At 40.5% G+C, this 27,650-nt stretch overlaps 1 protein-coding gene across 4 annotated transcripts in view; it reads right to left on the bottom strand.

Moving 5' to 3' along the window:
- Nucleotides 1–27,650, bottom strand: part of SLC66A2 (solute carrier family 66 member 2) — a 68,718-nt gene that overhangs the window by 34,771 nt on the left and 6,297 nt on the right. For 2 of the 4 annotated variants that reach the window (XM_063325780.1, XM_063325781.1), the window contains exons 3-5: nucleotides 23,422–23,555; nucleotides 19,058–19,111; nucleotides 16,731–16,769 (exon numbers count right to left, since the gene is read on the bottom strand). In XM_063325780.1, the coding sequence (XP_063181850.1) occupies nucleotides 16,731–16,769; nucleotides 19,058–19,111; nucleotides 23,422–23,555 (227 nt within the window). The remainder of the gene's footprint in view (nucleotides 1–16,730; nucleotides 16,770–19,057; nucleotides 19,112–23,421; nucleotides 23,556–27,650) is intronic. The other 2 variants (XM_063325782.1, XM_063325783.1) reach the window with 2 other exon arrangements.

Below are 27,650 nucleotides of genomic sequence, written 5' to 3' on the forward strand. Positions count from 1 at the left end.
AGAAAGCATTTATGTGACTTCTTTTTCAGATACTGAAGTCAGGCATGCATACATGCATGTTGAAGTATGCACACAACACAAAGATAAACACTCTTCCTAAAAATATAAACTCATCTCCTCATTTAGGATTTTTTGGGGAAAAAATTAATCTTTGTTTCCTAGGTAACCCACCACCAGCCAAGACAAATTCTAGCACCCAAACTGGCCCTAGTAACTTAGCATCCTAACAGAATAATGTCTTGCAGCTCCCTCCTTTGCTAAAACAATGTCATACAGTTTGCTAAACAATTCTTGGCAATTGCCTCAGTTAACCTCAGAATGACCCATTTTAGCATCGATAGTTTTAACACTTCATCACCAGCATGTAGGAAACTGTAAGAAGCTTTCTCTTTTTTTCACTTGCCTCTCTCCTCTGCCCAGTGCCTGATACACACATGAAAATGGCAGATATGTTTTCTTTAGTTATCTGAACTGCATTACAAAGATGATAATATTGCAAAATGACGGCATAAATCCCATTTCATAGGGCTCCCTTTCAAATATCTATTGCAGTTAAGTATAATAGAGTAGGCTGGTGAATAAGAATCCCATTTTGAAAAAAATAAATTGGTATTTCTGGATTTTGTTCTATGCTGGAATAAAAGCAAGACTTTGGAAAGTCTGGAAGAGGATGAAGAGAGAGACAAATATACAGCTGGGATTTGGGAAATAGGTTCAAATTTTTAACATCTTAGGTTTGAATTAAGGACCTTCCACCTAGGTTTTTCCATGTCCTAAGGGAGCACCCAGTCATGAGGCTATTGCCCCGTGAGGTGAGGAAGCATCTCCTCTCAGCATACATTCTGCCCTTTCCAGATGAACAATTTTGATCAAACAAATTAATTGAAATAATTTATGTGTGTGTTTCTGAAGATGTGACCATTTGCCAGTGACAACCCTTGTCCCCAACAATCAATTCACAAATTTGTGGCTGGTAGCAGAAAAAATCTTACAAGCAACTTAAAATTTCTCATTTGCTACTATAAACATCATTTAAGCATACTGACGTTTGTAAAGTTGACTATGGAAATTCATCTACTTCTTAAAAAAAAAGGTAGGCAGATGAAGCTGGGAATAATTTCAATCTCCATACGACTTTCTAGAGAAAGGGGAAAAAAAGGACTTCTGGTAGCAGAAGGTTTTCCAGAATCTACATGCCTGCAGTGTTCTCTCACAACCTTTAAACTAAAGCTCACTCTATTTACAACAACCAGTCTGCGCAGATCTAAATTACTGTATACCGTGACCAAACAGGAGGAATTTCCACACAAATGACTTCACTGCATTAGCAGGAAGAATTTATAGGGAGGGAGACCAGTACAGAGTTTCACTTGAGTGCTTGCAGACTGCGTTACTGATTAAAGCATGTGTAACTGGAGGAGCCGTGCGAGACAGAGCTACCCTAAAACAGAATTTCCCCTTCAACTTCCCAGCTGTTTAGTTTGAGCACAAAGAAATCCCTGCTTTGACATGAGCAGTGGTTGTTACGCAAGATGCACTTCTGAATACCACAGAGTTTCTGAACACCTTGTGTCTGCAGCTTAATGCTCCATAGTCAACCTATCTTCAAGATCTGGAAAGAAAGGTAATGGTAGTAGATTTAAGTAAGCTGCTCTGTCATGAAGAATTTGGTGGTGACACAGGTGTGCATTCACAAATTGTTCACATTGCCCAGCAGAAATTTAAGCCCCTCTCACTCCCCTCAAGTTACAGCAGGACAATTGTTTAGCTCCCTGAAGCATTTCTCACTGAAGCCACAAAACGTAGGCTTTTCTTTTTTCTTTTTTTAAGATTTTACACCAAAAAAAAGAACAAGCTTGCATTTTAAGCCATATCTGTTCCCTTATTTGGTTCGAAACATAATCCCACAAACCGTTCTGTCACTACAACTGAGGGGGCAAGAATGAGGAAAAGAGAAAAGACGATCAGGAATATCTTAGGCTGGCATTGCTGCCAAACATCCTGGCACCCAGATGCTGCTGGAGGCAAGACTTTGGCTGTTATGCCCCTTTTTAAATATAATTAGTTTTTAAAAGGACAACAAAAAAACTACAGACTTAAACGCCAAAACCAAAAAAACCAAAAGAGGAAAAGACAGCGCACTGGCAGTGTTCACCAGTGAGATGACTTTGCCACCACAGGATACAGTCCTTTCTTCCCTGGCTGCGTGATCCAGGAATTTGTCCTCCATTGCTGTACTCAGGAGCACAGGGCACATGGAGAACAATGACAGGTGAACCATAAACAATGACTTCCCGAACAATGGTCCTATCCACGAATTCCTCATTAAATTTCAGTGGTGTTCTGTAAAGAAACAGTAAATTTCTTCAAAGACTGAGCAGTTCTTTGACATCTACGCCATGCAGAAATTTCATTAGGAACTTGTGGATAAGACTATTTTAAGCCATTTTGATATTAAGTTTGCTGTATTCCCTAAGTGCAGTTACTTTCTCTTCTAGTACAACCTACTCCCAACAGGAAGTGAAGAAAGGCACGAGGGAGTAAACAGCGTCTCTGAAGACACAATAAAAAATTTTAAGGCAAAAGAAATTTTCTGAAGTAACTGCTACCAATTTTTACATGCCAAGGGGTGCAAAGACAAGAAAGGGCAGAAATGTAAAACCTTAGTGTAAGCAAGGAGTCATTCCAAGTTTTTGGTGGTTTGTATAAATGGACAAAAATGGGGGTGACAGGAAGAGGAGAATTTCAATACCAGCAACCTTTTATTTTCAAAGGCAATAAAAATTGGACATAAGGAGGGGGAAAAAAATCTACCTAGCAACAACTGCACAGTTTGTGACATTTACAAAGCAGTCTATTAAAAATTCAATTAAGTAAGAAAAGGATGGCAAAATTTTTATTATCACAAATATAAAGAAAGACTTCAAGTTTTAAAGATCAATTATGCACACATGCACACACAAAAAACACAGCAAGCTTGCAAAGGCTATTGAAGTGTGTACAAAAACCAAAGCAGTCTATGTATTTTCGAAACACCAGTATTGGTCCTGATTTTGGTGGGGAAAAAATCCTGAAATTCATGTACCTTAAGCAAAGTAACAGCGATGTTCTGAATATTTAAAATGTTGCATCTCCCAAGTTCTCATCAGGCTTTTGAGTTGCAATGAGTGATAGTAAAAAAGACAGCTTTAAGCAGCTATTAAAAATAAAAAATGTTTCCCTGAAATACTCAGGATCTGTCTTCCTTTCACTAGTTTCTATGTCTCCATAGAATCATCCAGGATGAACAAGACCAGTTTTTTTAAATGTACAATGCAAGTAAAAATAAAACTGCCAGAACTGAATTCTGGGGTTTGGATTTTTTCCCCTACCCATGGGAGGGAACATAGAATCCCGATGCAGTAGATGTAATGCATACTGATCACTGAGCAGAGCAAAGAGAAAGTAGGGCACATAATAAATGCATATGAAAGGAGATGTTAGTTCCCTCCACAAGGAGGGACACATGCTCATTACTAGCAACCTGAGTGTCTGGAGAGAGGCTTTGTACACCCTGACCCTCACCATAAATTCATGATTCACCGAAAAATTATACCTTTTCTGCTGTTGATTCAAGAGGATACAGGAGGCACTTTCTCATGAACAGCTAAGTTACATCCTTTCTTCCCCAGCCTCTCTCACTATTGTGTCACCTCCTCATGTAGAGAGAAACTGTATATAATTATTTTAGTAACAAGATAAAATAAAATTTTGAAGTTAAAAACATTTACTCAGAAGAATAAAACAAATTGAAATTTTAAAATGTGATTACGCACACTTATAATGAGGCCTATGTTTGCCAGTCTATTAATATAATTTAAATCACTGCCTATCTACTGCATAGCTTTAACAAGTCAAATACTACAGCTAAAGAATTACCGGCTGATGCACTGGAACCAGAGCTTAGAAAGCTTTGTCTGCTTCTGCAAGAACGATTTTTTACTTTTTCAGTTTAGATTAATAAAAATATCTCGTTTATTCAAATAATAAGAAACTGACTGGGAGCTGAGTAACACCTGCTTTGTTCTGTGTCTTTGAATAATGAGAAAGAGTATAGAAGGATGAGATGACCAGAAAAGAAATGAGTAAATTAATTTTACTAAAGTCTATCTAAAAATAATAACTGCTTTATTTGGTTTGTTTACAAAGCATGTTTCCACAAAATGGACATTCAGTACAAACACTGTATTTATTTACATTTTTAAAATTTAAATAAGCTATTCCACAATTCTATTTGATATCATTCTCAACCCAAACCAGCTTGAAGTAAGTTACAAGTAAAAGTAATCTAATACATGACCATTTAATGTAGTTTTAACATTATAAAAATGTAATTTGAATGGATCACATATTATGCTGTATCAGTACTAAAACGTATAGGTATTACATTTCCTTCATCAGCAATAAAACCTACTTCAATCTAGTGACTATACTGATACACACATCACCATGTGAAACAAGTTTTCTTTGGTGAAGCAAATGAAAGATACAAAATAATTTATTTTATTCCCATATTTATTGCTTGATAATTTAAATCATGATTTGCAAAGGCAGCTCCAAATGCAACCACCCTCACAAAGAAAATGGAAAAAATCTTTTACCGTGTAAGACTTCTTCATCACAGCTTCAAAGAACTACGAGTCTTTGGAAGTTCCCTTCCCCTTTGGAAGGGACATGGCTTGGGCCTTAACGCAGGAACAACTGTTTGTGGAACACACTCTGAAATTAATTCAGGAACTGATATGGCTTTCAAAAAAATCCTTCCACCTTAATCCTGTCTCTGGTGTCATATGGAACGTGGCTGTAAGCCACTGCTGCTTAACACTCTGCACTGTCACACCACTAAATGTCTAAATAATTTGTCCCAATATCTAATGTAGCCACCTCTTCTGAAATCTGTTTAGGGTGCACGCAATACTAAAAAGTATCAAGCTGTGGGGGGCAGGGGAGATGACATACTGTCTTTCTATGAAAGTTGAAGATGAGGCAGAGGATGGGCACAGGAAAAAGCAACCGTGAACTTACTGTTGCAAAAGAAAATTATTAAGTAAAACTTAGTACGGCAGAGGGAAGTTTGGTGCTGATCTCAACACCACAGAGGGCATTATTCATCTCACCGGACTTGAGAGATCTCAAGTCCAATCTACTAGCCTGAGCTAGGGATTAATGCCCTTTGCAATCAATGGAGTGCATTCAGCTTCTGTGGATGACTTGGGAAGCCGAGGGTAGAACCAGACAGGAGGCCTTTTTCTTTTATGGGAAACGCTGAGATTTCAGATGTTTCTCCATTCCAAGTCAGGAGGAAATCACACTCTTCCAGATATACACATTCAAAGACAGGTAACCTGGGTACCTAAAGAGCCTAAGGGGTAGCGGGCTTGCATCAGGCTGCCACCGGGGCCCCCCCTCTCCTGCCTGCAGCCTGGCTTCCAGGTGGGCCATCGGAGCTGCTTTGCTCACTGATACACTCTTGGGTTATCTAGGCAAACAGGAATGTCCACCTCAGTCTCTCATATCCCATGTGAGTGCCATGATACTGGCTTATGGCCTGTATAATGGACTGTTTCAGCTCCAGCCTTTCACAAGGCTAAAAACATTCAGGGGCAGAGACAGACACAAACTAAACATTGGGTCAGGACAAAACAGAACTGACTCCATGCATCCTTTTTGTGATGGCAACAGGGGATCAAGAACATACAAGAATGCAGGAGCACCTAAGCCCCCTGCCCTGATTCATCCTTGCTTAGCACTCCCATGGGATACAGATACAGAGCACCTAGGTTCCACTGATTAGTTTTACTGCTTCAGAGCGGGGACATAAAACGGAATTTCCTGTGTTATGTCCCAAAAGCAAACAGCCCAGGGAGACTGACTACCTGGAGTGTTGCAAAGATCTTTCTTCTTTTTCACTTGAAACATCCATCTAGGGCTTGAAAACCCTTTTCCAATAAATGTATCTTTAGTGCATCTTCCCCCTAGGAGTAGGGGGAAGGTTGGGAATCTTTCCATAACATAAACCTATCCCTAATTGTTTTCAGTCAAGGATGGTCAGTGTCTGCATTACAGGTTAAAAGCATGACATTTGCGTCTAAATAGAAAAGATTTTATTTTGTTTTCCCTTGATACAGCCATGAAAATGGCAAAGCACTGATGCTTCAACAATAAGTGCCTTTCAATATCCAGCATAAGGAAATGTCTTGTTAACATGCTATTATTTATAAATAAGAGCTTCAGAAACATAGACTTATTAAATACATTCCCTATTTCTAGCTTAGTAGAAACTAGTAACTTCATATTTCCAGTGCACTTCAAATAAAAGAAGGCAAATAAAACATATAGGATGTAAAATGTAGTGAAGAAAATAAATCAGGCTGAGTGCGACAAACAGGTTGTACCTTGAGCATCACCTCAACATACAGTTCACAGACCATATTATGTCAGACATCCTACTGTCACACCAGCCCCTTGTAACGCCATTTTAACTTAGACCAACTGAGAGCTGCCACCAAGCTCAGCACTTCTAAAGTGACTTTGGGTCACCTCACTGTCCATTCCTCCCACTTCGTATACTGCCAGTGGGTATGGTTATCTCAGTAGGCTCATTTCCAACAGACTAAGACAAACTGTAAACAGAAGCAAAAGTCCTGAGCAAATGATGCCTGCAGGGCCTCAACATATGAAACGAGCAGCTTTCCAGAATGACAGCATATCTATCTTTCATATGGAGTCCATGTACAAGAGCCAGCAGCAGAAACTGAGTGCAAGCTATGCCCCCATCTGCTGTACAGGACAGAACTCTTGATATGTTGACTCTGATGACATGTTCACGTGTTGAACTGTTGATTCTGCACCACTTACCTAAATGCAAAGATAACTTTCTTTAAAGATACATGAAATCTACAAAATCTGGATGTGCCAGGATCTAGAATTTTTTCCCCTAGCAAGCTGTCTAGACAATCCATTATGTCTGAGCTGGCAGGGCTGGGCAACAGAGCTTCTTTAAGCACGCTCCATGTCATCCAGTGCTACAAACCACTTAAAGAAAAAAGTGAGATATTAATGCATCCGTACTAACAACTAAAACCACCTCAGCTTGAAAGTTTATTCTGAAGTCTCTGGAAAGTTGAGTTACCCTGTAAATATTTCATTACTTTTGCACTGAACTGGCAACTTGGCCATCACCTAGAAAATCATCATTTGTTTTCTCACCCATTTTGCTCACAGAAACTGAAAGACATGAGACAAGCAACAAAGCAGGTTATCACAACGAAAGCTAGACAACTAATTCTGACCATGGCTTTAAACTTATCTATTGCCTTCTTGCACTAATAATGCTTTAATGTGCTTTCACTGATAAGGTCTGCCCCCTACAGTTCCCGAGCCCTACTAGCAAAGTTGAGGGAGTGAAGCAATACCCACAGAACAGGAAGGTATGAGTTTGGAAGCACCTAAATTGATGGATGTATGCAAGTTATGAGACACAGCTGGAAAGCATCTGAGGGTGTCATGGGTGCAGGCTGATGTCTTTTCAAGGCTGTTCTATCATCTCTGAAAGGTCGTGGTGATCAGGAGAGGTGCTCTATGACTAGAGGCAGGGGAAGAAAAGAAAAAAAAACCATACATATCTTCAAGGAGGAGGATCCAGGGAACTACAGGCCAGCCAGCCTAACCTCATCCCTGGGATGGTTACAGAAGAAGTCCTCGTGGGTGTCATTTCAAAGCACATGAAGGACAAGAAGATGACTAGAAACAGTCAGTGTGAATTTAGCAAGGGCAAACTGCAACTCACCAACCTGACTGCGTTCTATTATGAGATGACTGGCTTTAAGGACATGAGGAGAGCCGTGGATATTGTTTATAGTGCCTTTAGCAAGTCTATTGACAGTCTCCTACAGTACCTTTATTAGCAAAATATCAACTGTTAAGTGGACAACAAAAACGGTAGAAAATTGGCTGGATCATCAGCTCAAAGAATTTTTCCTCTCAAAGGAAAAACATACAATTTATGACCAGTTACAAAACAGCCCACAGTGATCAATACTAGGGCAAACATTTTAGCGTCTTTTACTAACAATCTGGATGATGTTAAGTTCATAAATGACACCAAGTTATGGTGAATGCATGACAAACTGAGGGACAGCACTGCTATTCAAAGGGATCTTACTCTGGAGGACAGTAACACAATGAAGTTCAGGGTTATCACACAGCTGAGAAGGAGTAACCCCACACTACAGTACAGGTGCAGGGGGCTGACTCCGTAGAGAAAAGCTTTGTAGTCTAGTAGATGGTAACCTGGCAGCCAATTTGAGCACAAGTCAGCAGTGTTCACTCACAGCAAAGGCAGTTGATCGCTTACTGGACTGTACGGTTGAACAAGTTGTGTGGCCAGCAGATAAAGGAAAGCGTTTATTCCTCTCTATTCAATACCCACAAGACTGTACTTGGAGTAATGTGTTCAGTTTTGGACTCCCAAGCACAAGAAAGACATTGACCTACTGAAATGGGCCCAGTGGTGGGCCACCAAGATGATTAAAGGGCTGAGGTACATGGTGTACATGAAAAAGCTAAGCCTTTAGCCTAAAGCCCAGCTTTAAGCAAGGAAGGCTTCTTGTTGCCTACAGCTATCTAAGGGAAGTGTGTAGAGAAGATGGAGGCAGGGTCTTGAACACACACAGGACAGGAGGAAGCATACATGAGTTATAACTATGGAAATTCCAGTTAGATGGAAGAAAAATTTTATCACCATGAGGATGGTCAGACACTGACACAAGTGCCAGAAAGGTTATGGAATCTCCATCTTTGGAGATACTCACAACTCACCTGGACATGGCCCTGAGCAACCTCATCTAATTGGATCCGCTTCAAGAAGCAAAATGGACCAAATAACCTCAGAGGTCCCATTCAAGCCAAATTATTCTGCAACCTTTTTTAAAGAACAAATTTCACCCCTTGGATCGAGATGTGATGAAGTATACAACTGCATGTGGTGTGCTCAAGAAGTAGGCAGCTGCAAAAGCTTCTCACAGCTACCAAAACGAAGCAGCAGCTTTGCCGCATACATGTTCCCTGATCTGCAGGATGGGCAGACAAATTGATTGTATTTGAACATTTACATGTTTCATCATTGATGTTATTGAAGTAACTAATTATTCTAGCTCCCACCACGAAGGAAAAGGTATTTTCAAAATCTCTGTTTATTCCTTATTTCTTCAGTTACCACCGCAGCCCTAAAAGCAGAATCAGACTCCTCTCCCAGGTTCTGATTGAGTGGCTCAGCAGGCAAAATTTGGAAACCCAAGAGCACCCTCATGTGGATAGATGTTGCTATGAGTTCTCATTCTGCTAAAATACATGCAGGACAATCAAAATTCATATTTTATTCACAGGTTTATTTCCCCACCACACCACTGACTAGAAGCAGTACTTGTGCCAGAAGTAATATTTCTGCTGCTGCACAGTTCTTCCAACAGAACCTGTTTAAGTCATCTTCTTTCCACAAGACTACAGCTGCGTGGCAGTCCCCGTAAGGCCTGTCAAAGGGCTGGGCAGGGGCACCAGCAGTCAGAGCCAGCGAGAACCCTGAGCAGCACTCTCCAGAAACACAGCACTGAGCATTACCTCCTGTGAAACCTCTTGGTATTAATGCTCATGCCAAGCTGGAGAGCCACCTTTAGCATTGTCTCCATTCTCCCAGTGTTAAAGGACAGTTTTCCCTCAATTTAAAATAAAACTAGAATTTCCTGGTAGAAGATAAGGATTTTTTCTTTTCCCTGCCCACCTCCCCCTTTTTTTTTTTTTTTTTTAAATAGAGAGCGCTGCACTCCTCCTTCCCAGCTCCCCCAGCCACTGAGGTATGTGCTTCATGCTGCATGGCAAAAAAAAAAAAAGGCCTCCCCTGTAAAAGCCTCGGTCACCCCACCTAACCTGCATCCACACCCTGCCCATCCATCCCCATCCAACCACCTTTCCCCTACCCTTCTGTCATTGTAAGGGGTAGGCTTTCAGATTAGGCATGGGCCCTTCTCTGGCTACACCCAACCCAAAATGATCTGGCAGATCATTTTGAACTATAAACACATGCATTGTAAACTGCATTGGAAGTGAATAAAAGGAATGGCCTGCTTCCATTTTCATGTTTAAGCTATTCAAAAGCAGTAGCAAGGTTGGTGCAAAAGGAGGGGTTAGAAGTCCCCTAACTCAGGTCTGAACATACTGCTCTACCACCAAATAACATCTTCCTGAAACCATTCTGAATCAGGAGAGATTTTACAAGCTGTCTGTTTTCCCTACTGCCTGCAAGCTGAAAACTTAAAGGGAGATAAATAATAATTTAAAATGTGGTTGCCCCAAAATCATAACACCATCCTCCAAGTTCCCTGCCCTGATTGCTAGTATCACCTTCATCCCAACTTCTTGTTTTAGGAATAGAGAGATGTAAATTATTTGACTACCATCAATGACACAAGCCAAATGAATTAACATATGATGAAGAACATTACAAAGCTAATACAGCTGACAAAATTAAGAACATAGTGTATTTCTGATTATTGTAGAAATATTCTTCATTAGCTAATATAATATATATCCTACTCTGAAATGGAGAAGCAAGTAAAAGAAACAAAAGGACTGTATTTTGAAATTGCATGTGGTGATCTCACAGTAAACCACTGGCAGAGTACTTTATTTACAATCCCACAGTAGCCTGGAACGGAAAAGCCCTCTGCAGGACACCTAGTTAAGTCTCCTGTTCAAAGCCAACACGTTAAAAATTAAAAACGGAAGACATTTCACTTTACCAAGTGGTACTCTGGATCAAATGCACCCTCAGTTAGTTTGCAGATGACACCAAGTTGGGTGGGAGTGTTGATTTGCTTGAGGGTAGAAGGGCTCTACAGAGGGGTCTGGACAGGTATGAGGTTCAACAAGGCCAAGTGCCGGGTCCTGCACTTGGGTCACAACAACCCCATGCAACGCTACAAGGTTGGGGAAGAGTGGCTGGAAAGCTGCCCAGCAGAAAAGGACCTGGGGGTGTTGGTTGACAGTCAGCTGAATATGAGCCAGCAGTGTGCCCAGGCAGGCAAGGCGGCCAACAGCATCTTGGCACGTATGTGGCCAGCAGGACTAGGGAAGTGATTGTCCTTCAGTACTTGGGCACTGGTGAGGCCACACCTCACATACTGTGTTCAGTTTTGGGCCCCTCACTACAGGAAAGACACTGAGATTCTGGAGCATGTCCAAATGGCAAAGCTGGTGAGGGGTTTAAAGAACAAGTCTTATGAGGAGTGGCTGAGGGAACTGGGGTTGTTTAGTTTAGAGAAAAGAAGGCTGAGGGGGGACCTTATCACATTCTACAGCTAACTGAAAGGAGGCTGTAACGAAGCAGTGGTCAGTCTCTTCTCCCAAGTCACAAGCGACAGGACAAGAGGAAATGGCCTCAAGTCGTGCCAGGGGAGGTTTAGACGGGATATTAGGAAAAATTTCTTCAAAACCAAAAGGTTTGTCAAGTACTGGAACAGGCTGCCCAAGGAAGGGGTTGTGTCACCATTGTTGGAGGGATTTCAAAGACCTGCAGATGTGGTGGACTTGGTAGTGTTAGGTTAATGGTTGGACTCAATGATCTTAAAGGTCTTTTCCAACATAAATGATTCCATGATTCTAGATAAGCAAACTGTTATCCACATTATGCATGAGATAAGAATAATCCCTTCAGCCCTTAAGGCTTTGGAGGTTTCAGTTCAAGAACCAAAAGAATTGAAGGTGGCAGCTCCAGTTTCTCAAGCCTTTTGAAAACAGCATTTTTACAATGACCCCTCCAATACAGCCCTCAAAGTCCAGGGGTGCTACTTACCTTTATCACTGAATGTGAAATATTTCATTCAGTGTATCAAATGGCCCAGTGGAAAATGTGTGGCTAACGTGAAACAACCACTATACAGCAAATCCTACATACAAAGTCAAAGGAGAGAAACATTAATGGCCAGATAAAGTTTTCATTGTCAAAGATGTCATCTCTGGTCTCTGAGTGGAACCCTAAAGGAAGAATTTTTTTCTGTCAAGTTGCCAAATGATAAGCCTAGAAACTAGAATTCATCAATGGTTATCACAAAATTATAGATATTCTAGAACTGTTGGCTTTGTTGCATGCTAAAAATATTTTCTGAAATGCAACTCACCCATTCACATTGCATGGTGGGTGTTTATCCCATTCGCTGTCCCACAGGGGACAATGACATGACAGGTGGCAACCATTCTGCTCACTTAAGTGGTCTAACTGAAAAAATAAACAAGTTAAACTTGGAGAAAAGTAGCTTCCAAACTGAATGGAGCCTGAAGCTCACTGCTTCTGCTTCAGACCTGCATAAGATCTTACACAGCTGAAAACATTTTCTCCTCAAGTAGCCTGTTAAAGGACATTACCTCTCAGCCTACCAATCTTAGTCTCATCTTAAAAGAAGATAAACTATGTACATTCCAATCCAAAGCCTGAAATCAGCAGGAACCTGTTCAACCACCATTGTGCTAATCAAAATTCTGGAAACAGGATTAAGTGCTATCACCCAAACAAGAACCCTCTCCTCCCTGAATTATGCTACCTACACAAAGAGAACAGCAGGTTAGCTGTCAAAAGAGCTGTTTATCTGGCAGATACATGTCATTCCACTTTCAAATGACAGTCACGCTCAGTAAGAAGTCAACATGAACTGTGCTAACAATATAAGACTGCAACTTGAAAAGAAGGACCCATGTGCTAGCATGAAGTAACAGGCTGTCCATAGATCACACTTCCTAATAAATCAGAAAGCAAGATGAAGACATGAGTCCTTGGCATTTCTTTGTCTCTGGAAAGAACAACCCTTTTTTTGGATATAAAGCACATTCCATCACCTTACCTTTTTCCAAGAGGAAACTCAAGACAAACCATTTGAGGCAAGAATTCCTGAATGTCTGAAAACTGACTGCTCAGTGTAATATTGGTAATATTTAATCAGTCTAGAGAAATGGCTTTATGCAGATGTTCATCAAATGATCACAAAAAGTGCCAGCAGCATGCTCAGGAGGAGGAAGGAGGGATGTTTGGAGTTACAGAGTTTGCCTTCCCAAGTAACCGTTACGATGAAGCCTGGTTTTCCTGGAAATGGCTGAGTATTTGTCTGCCGATGGGAAGTAGCAAATGAATTCCTTATTTGGCTCTACCCGCACACGCAGCTTTTGCTTTACCTGTTAAACTCAACCTGTTATCTCAACCCATGAGGTTTCTCACTTTTACCCTCACTTTACTTCTGATTCTCCCCTGCATTCCACCTGAGGGGGAGTGAGCAAGCACCCATGCGGACCTGCCCACCAGGTTAAGCACACAACATGGGGTCAGGTGTATTATTTCCTGTGGCTTTACTACAACTACTGATGTTATGCCTGTAGTTCATGAATGGAGTTATAAATTTGAAATCAGCTTAAGATTTGAAAGCTATTGCCTTATACTTTATGCATCGCTCAGGTAATGTCAGTCTTTTCCCCTTCTATTCCCCTGTTCCTCCATACCTCCCATGAAAAGAAACAGGCGGTGATCACCTTTACTCTCATGCATGTCACCACTTGTCTCTCACATGTAAACCTGCTACATGCCATGCATTCCCAGAGAGACCTGCCCAGTTGTATCCCTCACCAAAGCATCTGTAAGTCTGTGGACAGATCTATCTCAAGTCCCTCTCCCCTCCTTGCTCCCCAACATAGCCATGTGGCTCAGTTGCCTCCAGCATAGGGAAATCAGGGAATAAAAGCAAAGCCAATACTTCACTGTGGCCAGGAACGTGCTTTCACATAAAGCTGTATGTTCCACCCTGTAGCAAGGACACAGGCATGCAGCAAACATACTGGCCTCATCCCACCACCTCATTGTGGGGGGTGCGTGTGTGTGTTTCTGTATCTCTCATGTTAAGGAAACAGCAGACCACTGGGGGATGGGGGCATGGGTAGAGTTAGTTGCACAAGACCTCAACAATCATAAACTATTATTTGGGTTCCTCCCTTCTCAGCTGTATTTTCTAAAAGGGAAATGTCTCTCTGGAATATAGAATTTAAGTAGATAAACTTACTCTTTCTTTTTATAACTTCTGAGCACTAGAAACGCCTGCAAAAAGGTATGCCTTCCTACTGAATAACTTCCAACACTTTTTAACAAATTCAAAATTGCCACTCGATCTTAGAATCTCCATTTCTTATTTCCTTTTGTCTCCTGAAAAGGTCTAAACATTGATGCAGAGAAAGACAAGAGAAGCGTGGTCAGCAGGAAGAAGCATGGTTGAGGGAAGTGGTTCTGCCTCTCTACTCTGCCCTGGTGAGATCCCACCTGGAGCACTGTGTCCAGCTCTGCAGCCCTCAGCACAGGAATGACACGGACCTGTTGGAGCAGGCCCAGAGGAGGGCCACAAAAATAATCAGAGGGATAAAGCACCTCTCCTATAAGGACAGGCTAGGAGAGTTGTGGTTGTTCAGCCTGGAGAAGAGAAGGCTCTGGGACGACCTTATTGCAGCCTTCCAGACCTAAAGGGGACCTACTGGAAAGATGGGGACAAACTTTTTAGCAGGGCCTGTTGCAATAGGACAAGGGATAATGATTTTAAACCAAAAGAGGGTAGATTTAGACTATGTATGAGGGAGAATTTTTTTTACGATGAGGGTAGTGAAATATTGGAACAGGTTACCCAGAGAGGTAGTCGATGCCCCATCAACTGGAAACATTCAGGGTCAGGTTGGACGGGGCTCTGAGCAACCTGATCTGGTTGAAGATGTCCCTGCTCATTGCAGGAGGCTTAGACTAGGTGAACTTTAAAGGTCTATCATTTTAAGTAACTGCTCCCAACATACACAGAACTACAACCAAAGTGTCAATGCAGCAGGTGCCATTTCCTCAGGCAAAGTAGACCTCAATTCCTCAACAGCTAGAACTCCATTAATAAACAAAAAAAATACTTTTGGCATTCTAGTTTCACACAGAGATACTGTTATAACCTCTCCTGGACACCCTCCTCAAAAGATCAATAAAAGCATTTTCAAATTAGTCTAACAAGGACACATATAATCCTGCGGAGATGGGATCTAAACCCCTTCACAACCATGTGCAGTTACACACACAGGTGGTGACAGCTGCATCCCAGCAACAACTGTGCTTTTGTTACGTACTTACCTGCAGAGCAGCTGTACAGGGAATTCAATTACTAGAGAGCCTGGTGTAAAACTCGCACACTTTCAATGAAACCAAAGTGCTGCCCACAACTGGCCAAGGAAAACCGTGTCCCTATTCTGTCTTCAGCTCTGCTCAGGATGTCGAGGCCTGGACAGAGAAGCACACTGTGCATGTCATTTACAGAGCACCCGCAGAAAACCACAGCGAATGCCTGCACGCTTGCAAGCCAGATGCTCCTGCTGAACCCAAACACTCTGAACAGAGGGAGCCAGAGGGCCAATTAAATAAAGTTTACATTCTTCATGGCACATATAACATAGTAGTGCTGTTCTAGAGTATACCAACACTTAATTTACCACAAGCCAACTGATGCCCTGAGTTAAGTAAAGAGTGCTGACAAAAGAAGAGGTGAAAATGTGAGTTATTTACCAGGTTGTCGACACTGCCAATGGAAACCATGTAGCAGATGATTGCACCTGCTTAATTCACATTACCGTTTTATCTTCATTATTACGCAAATACTAGCTCTGTGAAGTTAACTACAAAGACATTTTACATTTTCTCCCTTAAAAAAAAAAAGTGGTAGTTTTAAATATTTTTGCAACAGATACTTGGTGAATTTAAGTTTTTATCATTTTATTACTACTGTTTTAAAACTTAATGTTACTTGTGTAACTTCTTGTTTGGGCTAAAAGCAAGGTTGAGGGTTTCAGTACCATGGTAAGTTTTAAAACCAACTTCAGAGAATGAAGGAAAACCCTTGTGATCTACCTACTGTGAAGTGTCCTTCAAAATGTTTAAACATCTACTTGGGAAAAAAAAAAAAAAAAAATCAAACAAGTCACATTCACTTTGAGACTTGCCTGCCACACTGAAGAGACTGCTCTAAACAATTTCAAAAGATACAGCCTCTTCGGAGCAATGCCTTGTTTAGTGTTTTGTTACTTCTGCCCCAACAATCTCCAACACTCACAAGGCTCTAACTTTATATAGAGGAAACTTGTATTTTCGTGTAACAGATTAAGATATTTATCCACATTTGTTCTAAAACATCTCAGGAAAAAAAAAAAAAACCACACCCAACCCAAACATCACTCAATTGCAGCTTTGCTCAGCCTCAGTGGTAGCCATCAAATGCTAGCAGGCACTAGGTAGAACTAGATACTTGCATTAGAAAACAAACAGAATAAAAGCATTATTCTTTCATAACTGGAGCTACTTAACCCCTTTTAACCCCTTCCTTTGCCTAGAAAAAGAGAGGAATAATTTTATCTCTGTATGAAATCAGGAAACCCTACACTCGGGTGCCCACCATACCACAAATTACATTTATTTTACTTAAGTCAATGAAATTGCAGCAACCTTCCCCCACACCCTCTACTCCCCTCAGCACTGACTGCTAGAAAGTCAGTTTTCAAAGTTATGTGCCAGATAAAGGCTTTTTCAGATAACGTGTGGAAAACAGTGGCATTAAGTGTTTTGTTGGATTACTGACAATAAAACATACCTAAAAGCAATCCCAGGGAGCACAGCAGCAGCTCAGTTCCTATTCAAAGAGAGGCATGAAACAAATGCCTAGGTATTTATTTAACAAGTTCACCTGAAATTCAAAGACCAGTACATTTTCAGTTTAATGGTTCAACAGTTCTACAATAAAACAGTGTTCGTGGATAGTCAATCTTCAATTACAAATACAGGAGCATTTACTACGTAACCAGAGAAAGAAAGTAATATAATGGTTTCTGAAGCCTGAAAATATATTGAAGAACGTTTTTTACACCACTGAAATAAAAAGTGGAAAATGAAAAAGCCAGTTTGTGCTTCTTGAACAAAAGTTTAATCAAAATTCACTAAAAGACATTTTGAGAATGCACTGCCAAATGAAAATATGGGAAAGACTCCCCTTACCTAACCTCTAAGTGAACTTCCCCAGAGCTGCAGCAGAACACAGCACTGCAAGACATAGCTCAGTTAAGCCTTCTGTGAACTGAAGTATAACTTATGCTGTGACGTAAAGCGCCACGCATCCCATTCTTTAAGCCACCAGGACATTATTCGGCATGTACACGACACACAAACACCTCAAAACATTTCCAATTTGTTTACGCCAGTAAGAATTATCACATTTAATTAGACGTGCCCACCCGTTAATGATAAATCAATTCATCCCATTTTGTGAAGCAATTCCAAAATGAGCTTCAAGTAACATCTATTAACCAAATGTTTCAGACCTAAATCAATTGGTTTAAGAGTTAATAGTGCTATTTTCTACAAACCTCAACTTTTTAAGCTATCAAACTACCAAGCAAACGACTTTTTAACCAAAAAAAAAAAACCCAAGAAAAAAAAAATCTGAAGTGAGTAAAAGGTCACATTAAGTTACTTATTTCTGTTTAATTTTAACCACTTGAAGCATTTTTAAATAATCCACTCAACCATAACTAGGAGCACAGACAGCTGTTTCTAGCTCTGACACTGTAAATAAAGCATTGCTGAATACTACTAAAAGACAATAAGAATATAAGCACAAGGAAGACAGGACTGCTTGAAGTTCACATTCCATTGGTTAGTGTTGCAAGCCAGTGAAAATGACTACAGACTAGAATTAAAGACAAACAAAATAGTTTGATACCAAGTCCAGAAAAAATGTTTTGAAAACACAAAAGGAAAAGGTGCTTTGCAAAATACTGATATCAGAACAAAAAAGGTAAATTGCCCAAAGCGTGCCTTTTGCCCCTAAATCTGAAAGGGGAGATCCAGAAGATGAATCATTAAAAGACAGTCTATTTAACCTTAGCAGGAATGGTTTTACGGCTTCAAGAAAGCACTCAGGTTAATATTACTCTTTGGTAGTGTTTCTCAGAGCCAACTGCAGTTTAATTAACTATGTGTGTCGACAAATACAGAAGTAGAGACTCTCCTTTTGCACCAGTAATGTCCTCCTTTACTCTGTATTTTTTCAGTTAACCCCTTACTAACTCAAGAATTGCAACAGAGCATAACTAGTATCAACATGAGATTCTGAATCAGTTCAACTAAAATCAGTCTTTAGGAAACTTCTGTGTCTCTATTAGGCATAACTTCCTCAATGCAATGCCGCAACTAATTTAAAACAAAATTACCGTGACTTGACAAAAAATGTCTTTCCAAACTACTAAGAGCTGAAATACTGCAAAGATAGTTTGCACCTAGCACGTCCTCTTCCTTAGGCAAATTTAAAAATAGATTCCAACTTTGAAACTGCAGATTGGAACTCTCACCTTAAATGTTAATAATTCCCAAATAACAATTCTGAGGCTGCTCTAATGAAAGAGAGGAACAAGCCAGAAAGTTTCACAAGGATGCAGGCATTTTGCTTGAACATCAACTGTCGTGGGAAATTTCTTATCTAGCATTCTGAACAATGCTGAAAGATACTCCTGTATTTTTCATAGTTTCCTCCAGAGTCAGAACTGGAAGAGGAGGAAGATGAGTCAAGAGATGGACTCCTGTATCATGTGATATTTTGCTTGTCTAGCTTGGGGAAGGAAAAAAAGAAGGTATCATTGAGATACACAATGCAGTGAATTCAACTGTCTTCAAAAAACTGGTTTATGAAATAGAACTGAAAGCATCTTTTCCTCTACGAAAGTTAAAAGTGGAGAGGGGAAAATTAAAAAAAAAATAAAAACAATCATGCAACAGGTTTTAGTATGTCAAGAAAAGGTAATGCAAACATTGTCTATAGAAATGATCATGCAATCATTTCTAAAAAATGGTTGCAAAAAGTGGCAAAGCATGAAATATATAGTTGAGAGGACAACTTCATGCAGAATGGGTTTGTACAGTACATACCCAGATAGGATCTCTTTGGAGGTGCTTTGATTTCTTCATCCTTACTATCTGCAGCTACATAAAAAACAGTTGAGGGGAAAAAAAAAAAAAAAGGAAGGAAAGACAGAGAGACTTGTATGATTAAATGCAGCAGTGTGTCTTTTAGTTACAGTTTAGTCAGTTAGTACATTTTGCTTATAAAAAAAGATAACAGCCAAAACAAAACATGCCAGAAATTTTAGTCTCCATGCTTTCTATAAGGCTCCCACCCCGTGATGTTAACATAGGGTCAATCAGTACAAAGTCCCAGAACAGTGTCAATGCACAACACCACAGCAATGTACCTAGAGGGAGAAAATGAACACTTAAAAACCAGTGAAACAGACAGCTTAACTCTTACTTTACATACTTTTCATGATCAGAGAAAACAAACTGTTACCTCAGCAACACCGACTGTGTAGATAAATATGTATAATCAGCTAAGACAATACAGTTGCCTTGCCTCCTGTGGAAAATGCTGTTCTGAAATAGTTTCAAAAAGCCTGAGCTTAAGGCCAGTTGTATCAAAGACAGAGCAGACCCTATCTGCAACCATTCTGCATGCTAAATTTTTTCACTCTAGCCTTCCTCTGCCAGTTAAAAACCATGTATTACGCAAGAGTGCTTTCCAGTGCCAAAAGCAGAGATCTACAAGGGATCAGAGTGCTATAATAAGATACAAGTTATAAAGCAGGTTAAGACAACCAGCACTTGGAAGGAAGACAAAAATGGATGAATGACCAGAGGAAATCCTCTTCATGTAACAACACAAGAGCCCATGTTCTACTTAAGGAGTCTGGGCTTTACTATAAGAAGAGGCGTCTGAGCGCCCCTTTTTAACAAACGCTGTCCCCTGGTTTTCAGTATAGTTCATACATTCAGGGTGCTCAAAATCTGTCACAATGCCTTGGGCATAACTGAAATTCAGTATTTGTTGGAGAAAGGTGGAAGGCTTATTTGGGGAAAGAAAAAGAGAATTCTTCATAGAGCGTCTGTCTCTCCAAGAATACGAAGAGACTCAACTGGCCTGCCAACATTTTCAAGAGTGACCAGATGTTTTACCTGTCTGTACCTGTGAGCACCTTGCTTCAGCTTCCTGAAAAGGTCCTGGTTCCTGAGTCCAGACACAGCACATGCGCACAGTTTGCTTTTCAGTGTTTACTCTCTAGCATGGTAGCACTATCATGCCCCAGAAATACTACTTTGCATTGATCAAAACCGACTGTAACAAAAGAAACTACCACTGAACTTTGAGCCTTTCCATGCTGAGCTAACAACATAGCCTACATATGGCTGCACAGACACCAACTTAAAAGTGGGCAATGACTAAGAAGAGCTATTGTTACCGCAACAATGGTACCAGGAGATCTGCAAGTAAAGCAGTCAAGATGCAATTAAAGTGGTGTTGAATAAAGGATAAAAGATGACGAGGTATTGTTCATGCCTGCTGATTTCATCTGAAGACTCCTTCACATAGCTTTCAAAGTATTCACATGCAGGAGAGAGAACTGTCCTATTGTCGGAGATTATTTTAAAATAAAGTAGGGGTTTTTCTGTTGTTTTCTTGTTTTGTATGTTTGTTGGGCTTTTTTCCCCAATTCAGTCAAGTTAAAAACAGGCTATATAGTCTAAGTGTAAAATATAATAAAACAGTTGGGTATCTTAAGAGGACTTACTCCGTCTTCAATCAGTACATGTAACTGAAGGATAAAGTTTATTTATCCAGAACAAAAAGGCAGCAGCAGCACAAGATGGGCTCCACCACTTTCAATTTACTTTCACTTTGCAAGGCTAAGAGGGAGGGAGGGGGCGAAATTCCATAACCGAGAAATAACTGAGAGAAAAAATAAAAGATTACAAGAGTTTTCCTAATAAGTTCTCCATATAGAGCCTACAAGAAATAATCAAATATTACTGGAAAGAGTCCAGGAAGACTGTAATTTTCATGCTATGATAGTTATCTTATAAATGAAAGTACAAGCGTTTCAACTGCATGACTTTATGTCTATGTTCTGAATTGCTATTGATATGTATCTTAACCCAGTAACACCACAGAACAGGCTAGAGAATATGAAACAAGCGTGTCAGGATTGGGAAATACTGTTCCTTAATGCTTCAAGAAATTATCAGAAACGTTCTGAACTAGTTACTACTTAAGGGACCTCATCAACAAGGGAAAAAAGGGAAAAAACAAGGAAAAAAACAAGGGAAAAAAGGGCAACTTCCACACAATTCAACACACACTAGTAAATATATATTAATGTGACGGAGGGGGAAATACTGCATTTAATAGTAATACAAGAAAACAGCAAACTCCCTTCCCCTGAAATAGTCTAGTCTAATCACTTCCTAAATATTTTGGATTATTTCGCAGAAACATTCAGAGGGAAGACAGCGAAGAAGAATGTTTAAATTGAAGACCTGCCATAGGAGAAATAATAAATCATATTATCATACAGAAATTGTGCACCTCCCCCTCAGGATTCTAAGAGGAGTCAAAAACACTGACTTCAAAACTACCTTCTCACTGCCCCAGTAAACTATGAGGAAAGAAAGTAAGTACACAGATTTATCAGATTGCCAAGATCACCATAAAATTTAAGAGATAAGATTAGGAGTAGGGTTAGAAACATGAATCTCACTCCTACTCCTATTGTGCTTGAAATACAAACCTTTCTGCCACTTTTGAAAGTAGCATTGTGTGCATTTGTATGTTTATTCTGAGCCATTGCATTATAGTTTGCCTTACTAAAAAAATCAATCATAGCTAAGAAAAATATTTTAGCTGTTCTCAAAGTTTGTGGGAGGATGCAAGCCCACTGATGAAAACAAATAATTAAGTAGGCAAAATCAGTCTCTCTAGCTAATTAAACACATGAGCTGAGTTTCAGGGAAAAGGATCAAATGACACAATGCAACCTTGAGGAGTTTCCATTACTGGTAAGGGAAAGACTGATTATCCTTTAGGAGACTGTATGTCTTCCAGGGAGAGTTGTTTAAAGAGGGATACATACTAAACTGAATAGCCTCCCTTTTTGTACAAAGGTTACCACAGGAGCCTACAAGAGTGTGTGTGTAAATGTGTATGACGATAATTTCCCCTCAGAAAGGGCAAACAGAGAAACCTTTCTGCCAGTTCACAAACTGCTAGCTCACAGAGCAGAGGAGGGAGAAAGCACACGTGCCCCTCCCAAATGCTTCCTGGATTTTAACTGCTGCTAAATCTGGCTGAAAGTAGTTTTTAAGTCATTCATCCTGCCAGACTAACAACTCTTGTGAACACAGCAGCTTCTCTTTGGGAGCTGGAGTGCTCCTCTCCCACATGAATTCACTTACCTGAATAGTTTCACACTACACTCCACAATGAATGGAAATGGAAGTAGCTTCCTTAGCCATTAGATAAATTACCCTACTGCACAGCCAGTACATGTTGCCTTCTAATGATGGCTGTGGATATCTGGAACTGAATCAGACCCTCAATTATTAGCGAGTGAGGGAAGAGAACAGATGGAGAGAATAAATTATATATCCATATTGGCAAAACAACTGACAAAAAGCTGACAGCATCTATTCTGTTCTTGTTGGTAATAAGCTGTAACAAAATGTTGTAAGTCAAAGCCAACACAGAGAAAGACAAAAACTACCCCTCTCACATTTCTTATCTGGGAAAAAAATCAGGGACCTTCCAAAAAGCTTCAACATTTCATTAAATAAAGAACAGTACTCTGGCCCTGACTGAAATTATCAATGCCTAAAAATTAACAAATATCCAAAATAAAAGAATACGTGAAAATTCCCATAAATCCCAACTAATCCCACACTAAAGCCCAAAGAAATGGTGTACAAAAAGACATAATTTGGCAACTGTGATATGACAGCACTTCCTATTTGACAGCCAATAACTCAGTAAGTAGAAAATAAACTATGTACAGAAACAAGTGTTTGCAATTGCAAAATAAAATTTCAGATAATAGTGTATGATCATACCTAAGAACTTAGTAGAAAGCACAGCTGAAGAAAATAACTTCTTACTCTGGCCAATATCTTAAAAAAAAATATCCAGGCTAGCACAATGGCATAACAGCCAGCTCTATATTTGGGGCACGGCGTGAAATACTAAAGAGAACTCCGATTTCTAGACTGAACCAAGACCCATCTGAAATAAAATTACAGCTTTACATATTTATCTTGAAAAAAACAGTTTCAAAAAAGAAGTCCAGGAAGCGCTACACTGAATTATGAAGAAAGGAGACTGAAGTGCAATTCAGACAGAACTTTTGACCAAAATACAGTGCACCATGCTTTCAAAAAGATTCATTCTGCAAAAGCCAGTTCCTGTCACTAACCTGCAAAAGAGCGGCGTTTTATGTTTAGCTCGTTGGACACACGTACTTCAGTGCACAGTTTCAGCATCAGTAACATAGTAATGATCATGATAATGCTTTGCCACAAAAGAGGGGATTCAAAACGCCTTCCAAACCTAAAAAAAAAAAAGAAAGGAAAATATATAAAACATCTCAAAGATGACAAGTGTTGTACTCGGTTACTTTCATTCTTTGATCCTATCTAAGCATCTGAAAAAGAAAATTCTAATAGTAACAGATATGAAAGGCTGAAGAAGAGAAAGTCACCAGTCAAATCTAGATGCACATACAGTAGCAGAGTCACAATCCCTTTGCAGGAGTATTTAAGAACTTTATTACAACATCCCTGTGGACTGATCCTAGAAATTCTGAAATGAGAAGCTTAAGTCTTTGCTTCCAAAGCCAGCACAAAACCTATTATTTTGAAAGGAGCAGCAGATTCATTCAGTGGTCAACACACTACAGAGGGACCAGAGAGTTATGCTGCATTAATACCAGTTATGTGTCCTCTTCACATACACACTCCATAGATTTCACAAGGACTTCCGTGCAAAACCTACCTCACTCAATTTTTCTTTTTTAAAGTGAAGTCATGAAAACAATATCACTTACCCTGTAAAGAAACAAATACCCACAGCTATTAGCTTGCTAGGTTAATATAGTAACTTCCTACTTCCCAGGATGGGGGGGGCAGGGTGGTGGTGAGGGTGGTGGTGTAGTATTATGCTTTGTCTGCCTCTAGACATTTGAGTGGAAAGACCAGGTCTGCAGAACACACCAAATCATTAATTTGTGTCTAATTTGGACCAAGGTTGGGGGAAGTAAGAACGTCCAAAAGACGCAGGAACTGAATGTACATAATTTGTCCTCTCCTGCTGTCTCCCCTCCTCCCTGTTTAATTCCTGCTTGCTCTTCTACAAGCAAGATGATGCTTGGTGGGGACTACTGAGCCCTTCCTGCACGTAACACAGAGATGAACTTGGATTGTGGCCAACCTTGACTGAAAAGCTTACTCTTATGTGATTGCACAAGGTTCTGCCACAGGAAAATGAGACCCTTCAGTGAAGACCAGTGATGCTCCAAGCTCCTCTTCCTGCATTACTTGATGAAAGCTCAGCAACCCTTACCAGACACACTCAGTAAGTGCATTAGGGGTAAAGGGTGGAAGCTTTTCATGCAGCCCTCAAAGTACATTAGACTTACAATAGGAAGGCTGCACGCACATCACCATGAGCTGCTTCTCTGTGCTGAGTTCTGCCAGGTTTTATGTCTTGAAGACAGAGATGCTGAGGAAGGGAATTGGTGAAAACACATTGCTATGCCCCCCAACTTCTTCAGCCTGCACCGTAAGCACACAGGCTTTCTAAATTTCCTCACAGCACAGTTACTAACGCCATTCTCTGAGCACTCCATCATGCCTCACAAGCATGGCAACCACTGCCCTGTTCTTGATAGTTCCTGCTTTGTAAGCACCCCGGCAAAATAGAGTTTCTTATGCTTGGGCTACTTCCATATCAGAGCTCCGTGTTCTTAACAAACAACTAGGTTCGCCATCACGCTCTCTCACACAATACTGCATTTCTACTGTAGTCATTTCACCACAGAGATATTTTTTTGTTACGAGTCAATAAGGCACAGGAGAGAGACTAGAAAGTCCTTGACTAGCTTCCTTGGAAATCTTCCTGTGCAGAACAGCCAAGCAGCCCACACTAATTAAAACGGCCAAGCATTTCCTGCCTAATGGCGTACAGCTAAGGAAAAGTACAACAATGCCTTGAGCCTCCACACCACTGCCAAAGACACCACCAGTAGCAACTGGAAGAAGAGCAGTTGCATGTACCTTAGTTCCTCACTTCTTTCTACCATCAATGGATTTGCAGTGGGCCACATGAGAGCCATTATCATAACAAATTTGGAGGATGCTATGAAGAAGGAAATAAAGAACAAAACCGATGCATGTAATCACAGGCAGAATACTCTCTGGATAAAGCTTTCACTGCACTAGGGAAAAATGTAGGGGAGAAGAACAAAAGTCTGGCCCACCCTATGCCCCACGCCCGTGATCACAAAGCTCATTCAGCCTGCGTTGCTGACTTTGGCCAAGATCCCCTGAACTACTGGAGTTCATTACAGTTATATTTCTCTCTTACTCGGGGAATGAGGAAAAAAAAAAAAGGGAAAGACTTACTTAGAATTAGAGAGCAGTTAAAGCTGTTTACATCACGCTTATAAAAACCACCTCCAATTAGAAATATATCTGCGTGTAAAAATATAGCAAGGTATTTAAGAGGGACTGAGCTAGCAGAACAATAAACTAGAAGCTATTATGATGGTAAATCCAGCGCAGGTTGCTGCAAGGTTAGTTTCTCCCTGCTGATGAGATTATTGGCCATTCACTAATGGGTGCCTCACAGAAGTATTGCTTGCGGTATAAACATCCACCCACTACAAACACGCATAAGCATGGCCACCTGCTGTCTGATCATAACAATCTGCCATCACCACAGCCTCCATGGAAATGAGACTGGAAGTATTGCTGCAGATCCTCTACCACTTAAAAACTGGAAAAAAAAAGTAAAATAAAACTCACAACACACGAGAGAGGTAAACTGGAAATTTAAAAATTCTTATAGGGACTTCAAACAATGCACACCACCTGTGGAGATTATTTTTTTTTTTTTTCCCCACAACCCTTCAGCCAAAGACAAAGGTTACACAACAAAACATACTCACGTGAAATACATCTCCCCAAACTGAATCTGGCAGGCAACACAACGCTCTAAGGTAGGTCGCATCTACAGGAAATCAAACAGCTGCCACGGAGACCAACAGGCAGAGTAAACAGGGCATGGCCTACACCACACTACCAAGACAACATGACTGAAGGGGATAACAGCGTCAAGGACCGCTGTCGGGTCCTTGATGCTTTAAAAGTAAAGGAAGAACACTCATTTTGCTCAGGATCATGGAAACAAATACCTCTCCAAGCTGTCTACTCTACTTCGCATTGATATTAGGGCCTGCCAAAGCAACGCTAATCCAATTTAAGACTCCTCAAGCCAGCTTGAGCCAGGAGCACTGCAAGATGCCATCCCTGCAGGGAGAGCACACTGTTCTGCATTCTGGTTACTTTCGGCCTCAAAGAGGCGATTCCTACCTTTGCCAGAGCAGGAGCCGGGAGGGGAGGAACATTAAAGTAGATTATGAAAGAAAGATGAAGAGCTTTAGGATACTAGACCGGGCTCACAGAAAAGAACAACTTTGAAGTCCTGGGGATGAGGGCGTCACCATCATTTATTATACATTTTCACCCACAACTGCAATGTTATGTGACAAAGTGAACAACCACGACTTTTGCAGTACTCAGGGAACTCAGACTTCACATGTCAGACTACAGAGATAAGGAGTTTTTCCACTGTTTACCTAATACTGTAAGAACAAAGGGTGGGGGGTGTTACATTTTATTAGTATCTCAACAACCTTAAAACAATTAATGCATGTTCAGGGTGATGAAGGCAAGAGAAGTGAACATTCAAGCCAGAGCAGAGACTAACTAGTCATGGAAAAAACTAGGTAATCGGTACAACTCAATCCTGTTGCAATAATCCTGCTATTCCAGTCCCAGGCCTACTCAAAAAAGCAAATGCCGATTGCACAAAAGAAGCCCAATCTCAACCAAACACAAAAGGTTTGCTTATCACCTTTCCTAAGATGTATCTGAAAAGAAACTGCCCGCCGTTGGTACAACCAGATGACTGTCACCCCAACCCACTGCAAGAGTGGAAACCACCAAAGCTACTACGGGCCTCAGCATTCTGGGTCAACTTTTCCAGCTCTTTGGGAAGCTACGGATTCTAGGCAACATGGACAGCATGCGAGATACTGCACACAGCACCAGGGCCATAACAGCGCTGTGTAGCAGCATGGCAGCTGTCCTGAAAGACAGCCCGTATAAGTACAGAACGCCAGCAGAAAGAACAGGAAACAGTCTGGCTTTACAACAGGATCTCTTGGTATGAGTTTCTCCTTGACACGTAAACTTCTAGGACTTTATGCAGCACCCAAAACATGTTTCTCACTTGAGCATACAAAATCCTACTTTACCTTTACAAAAGAGCAGCACATTTTATCCTTGCTCTCTGGCATGCATAAAAAGGAGGAGGAATTGCATAACACTTTTGCTCTCAATATCTGAGCAAGATTCTACTAGC

Source organism: Chroicocephalus ridibundus, chromosome 2, assembly GCF_963924245.1.
Source record: "Chroicocephalus ridibundus chromosome 2, bChrRid1.1, whole genome shotgun sequence".
NCBI lineage: Eukaryota > Metazoa > Chordata > Aves > Charadriiformes > Laridae > Chroicocephalus > Chroicocephalus ridibundus.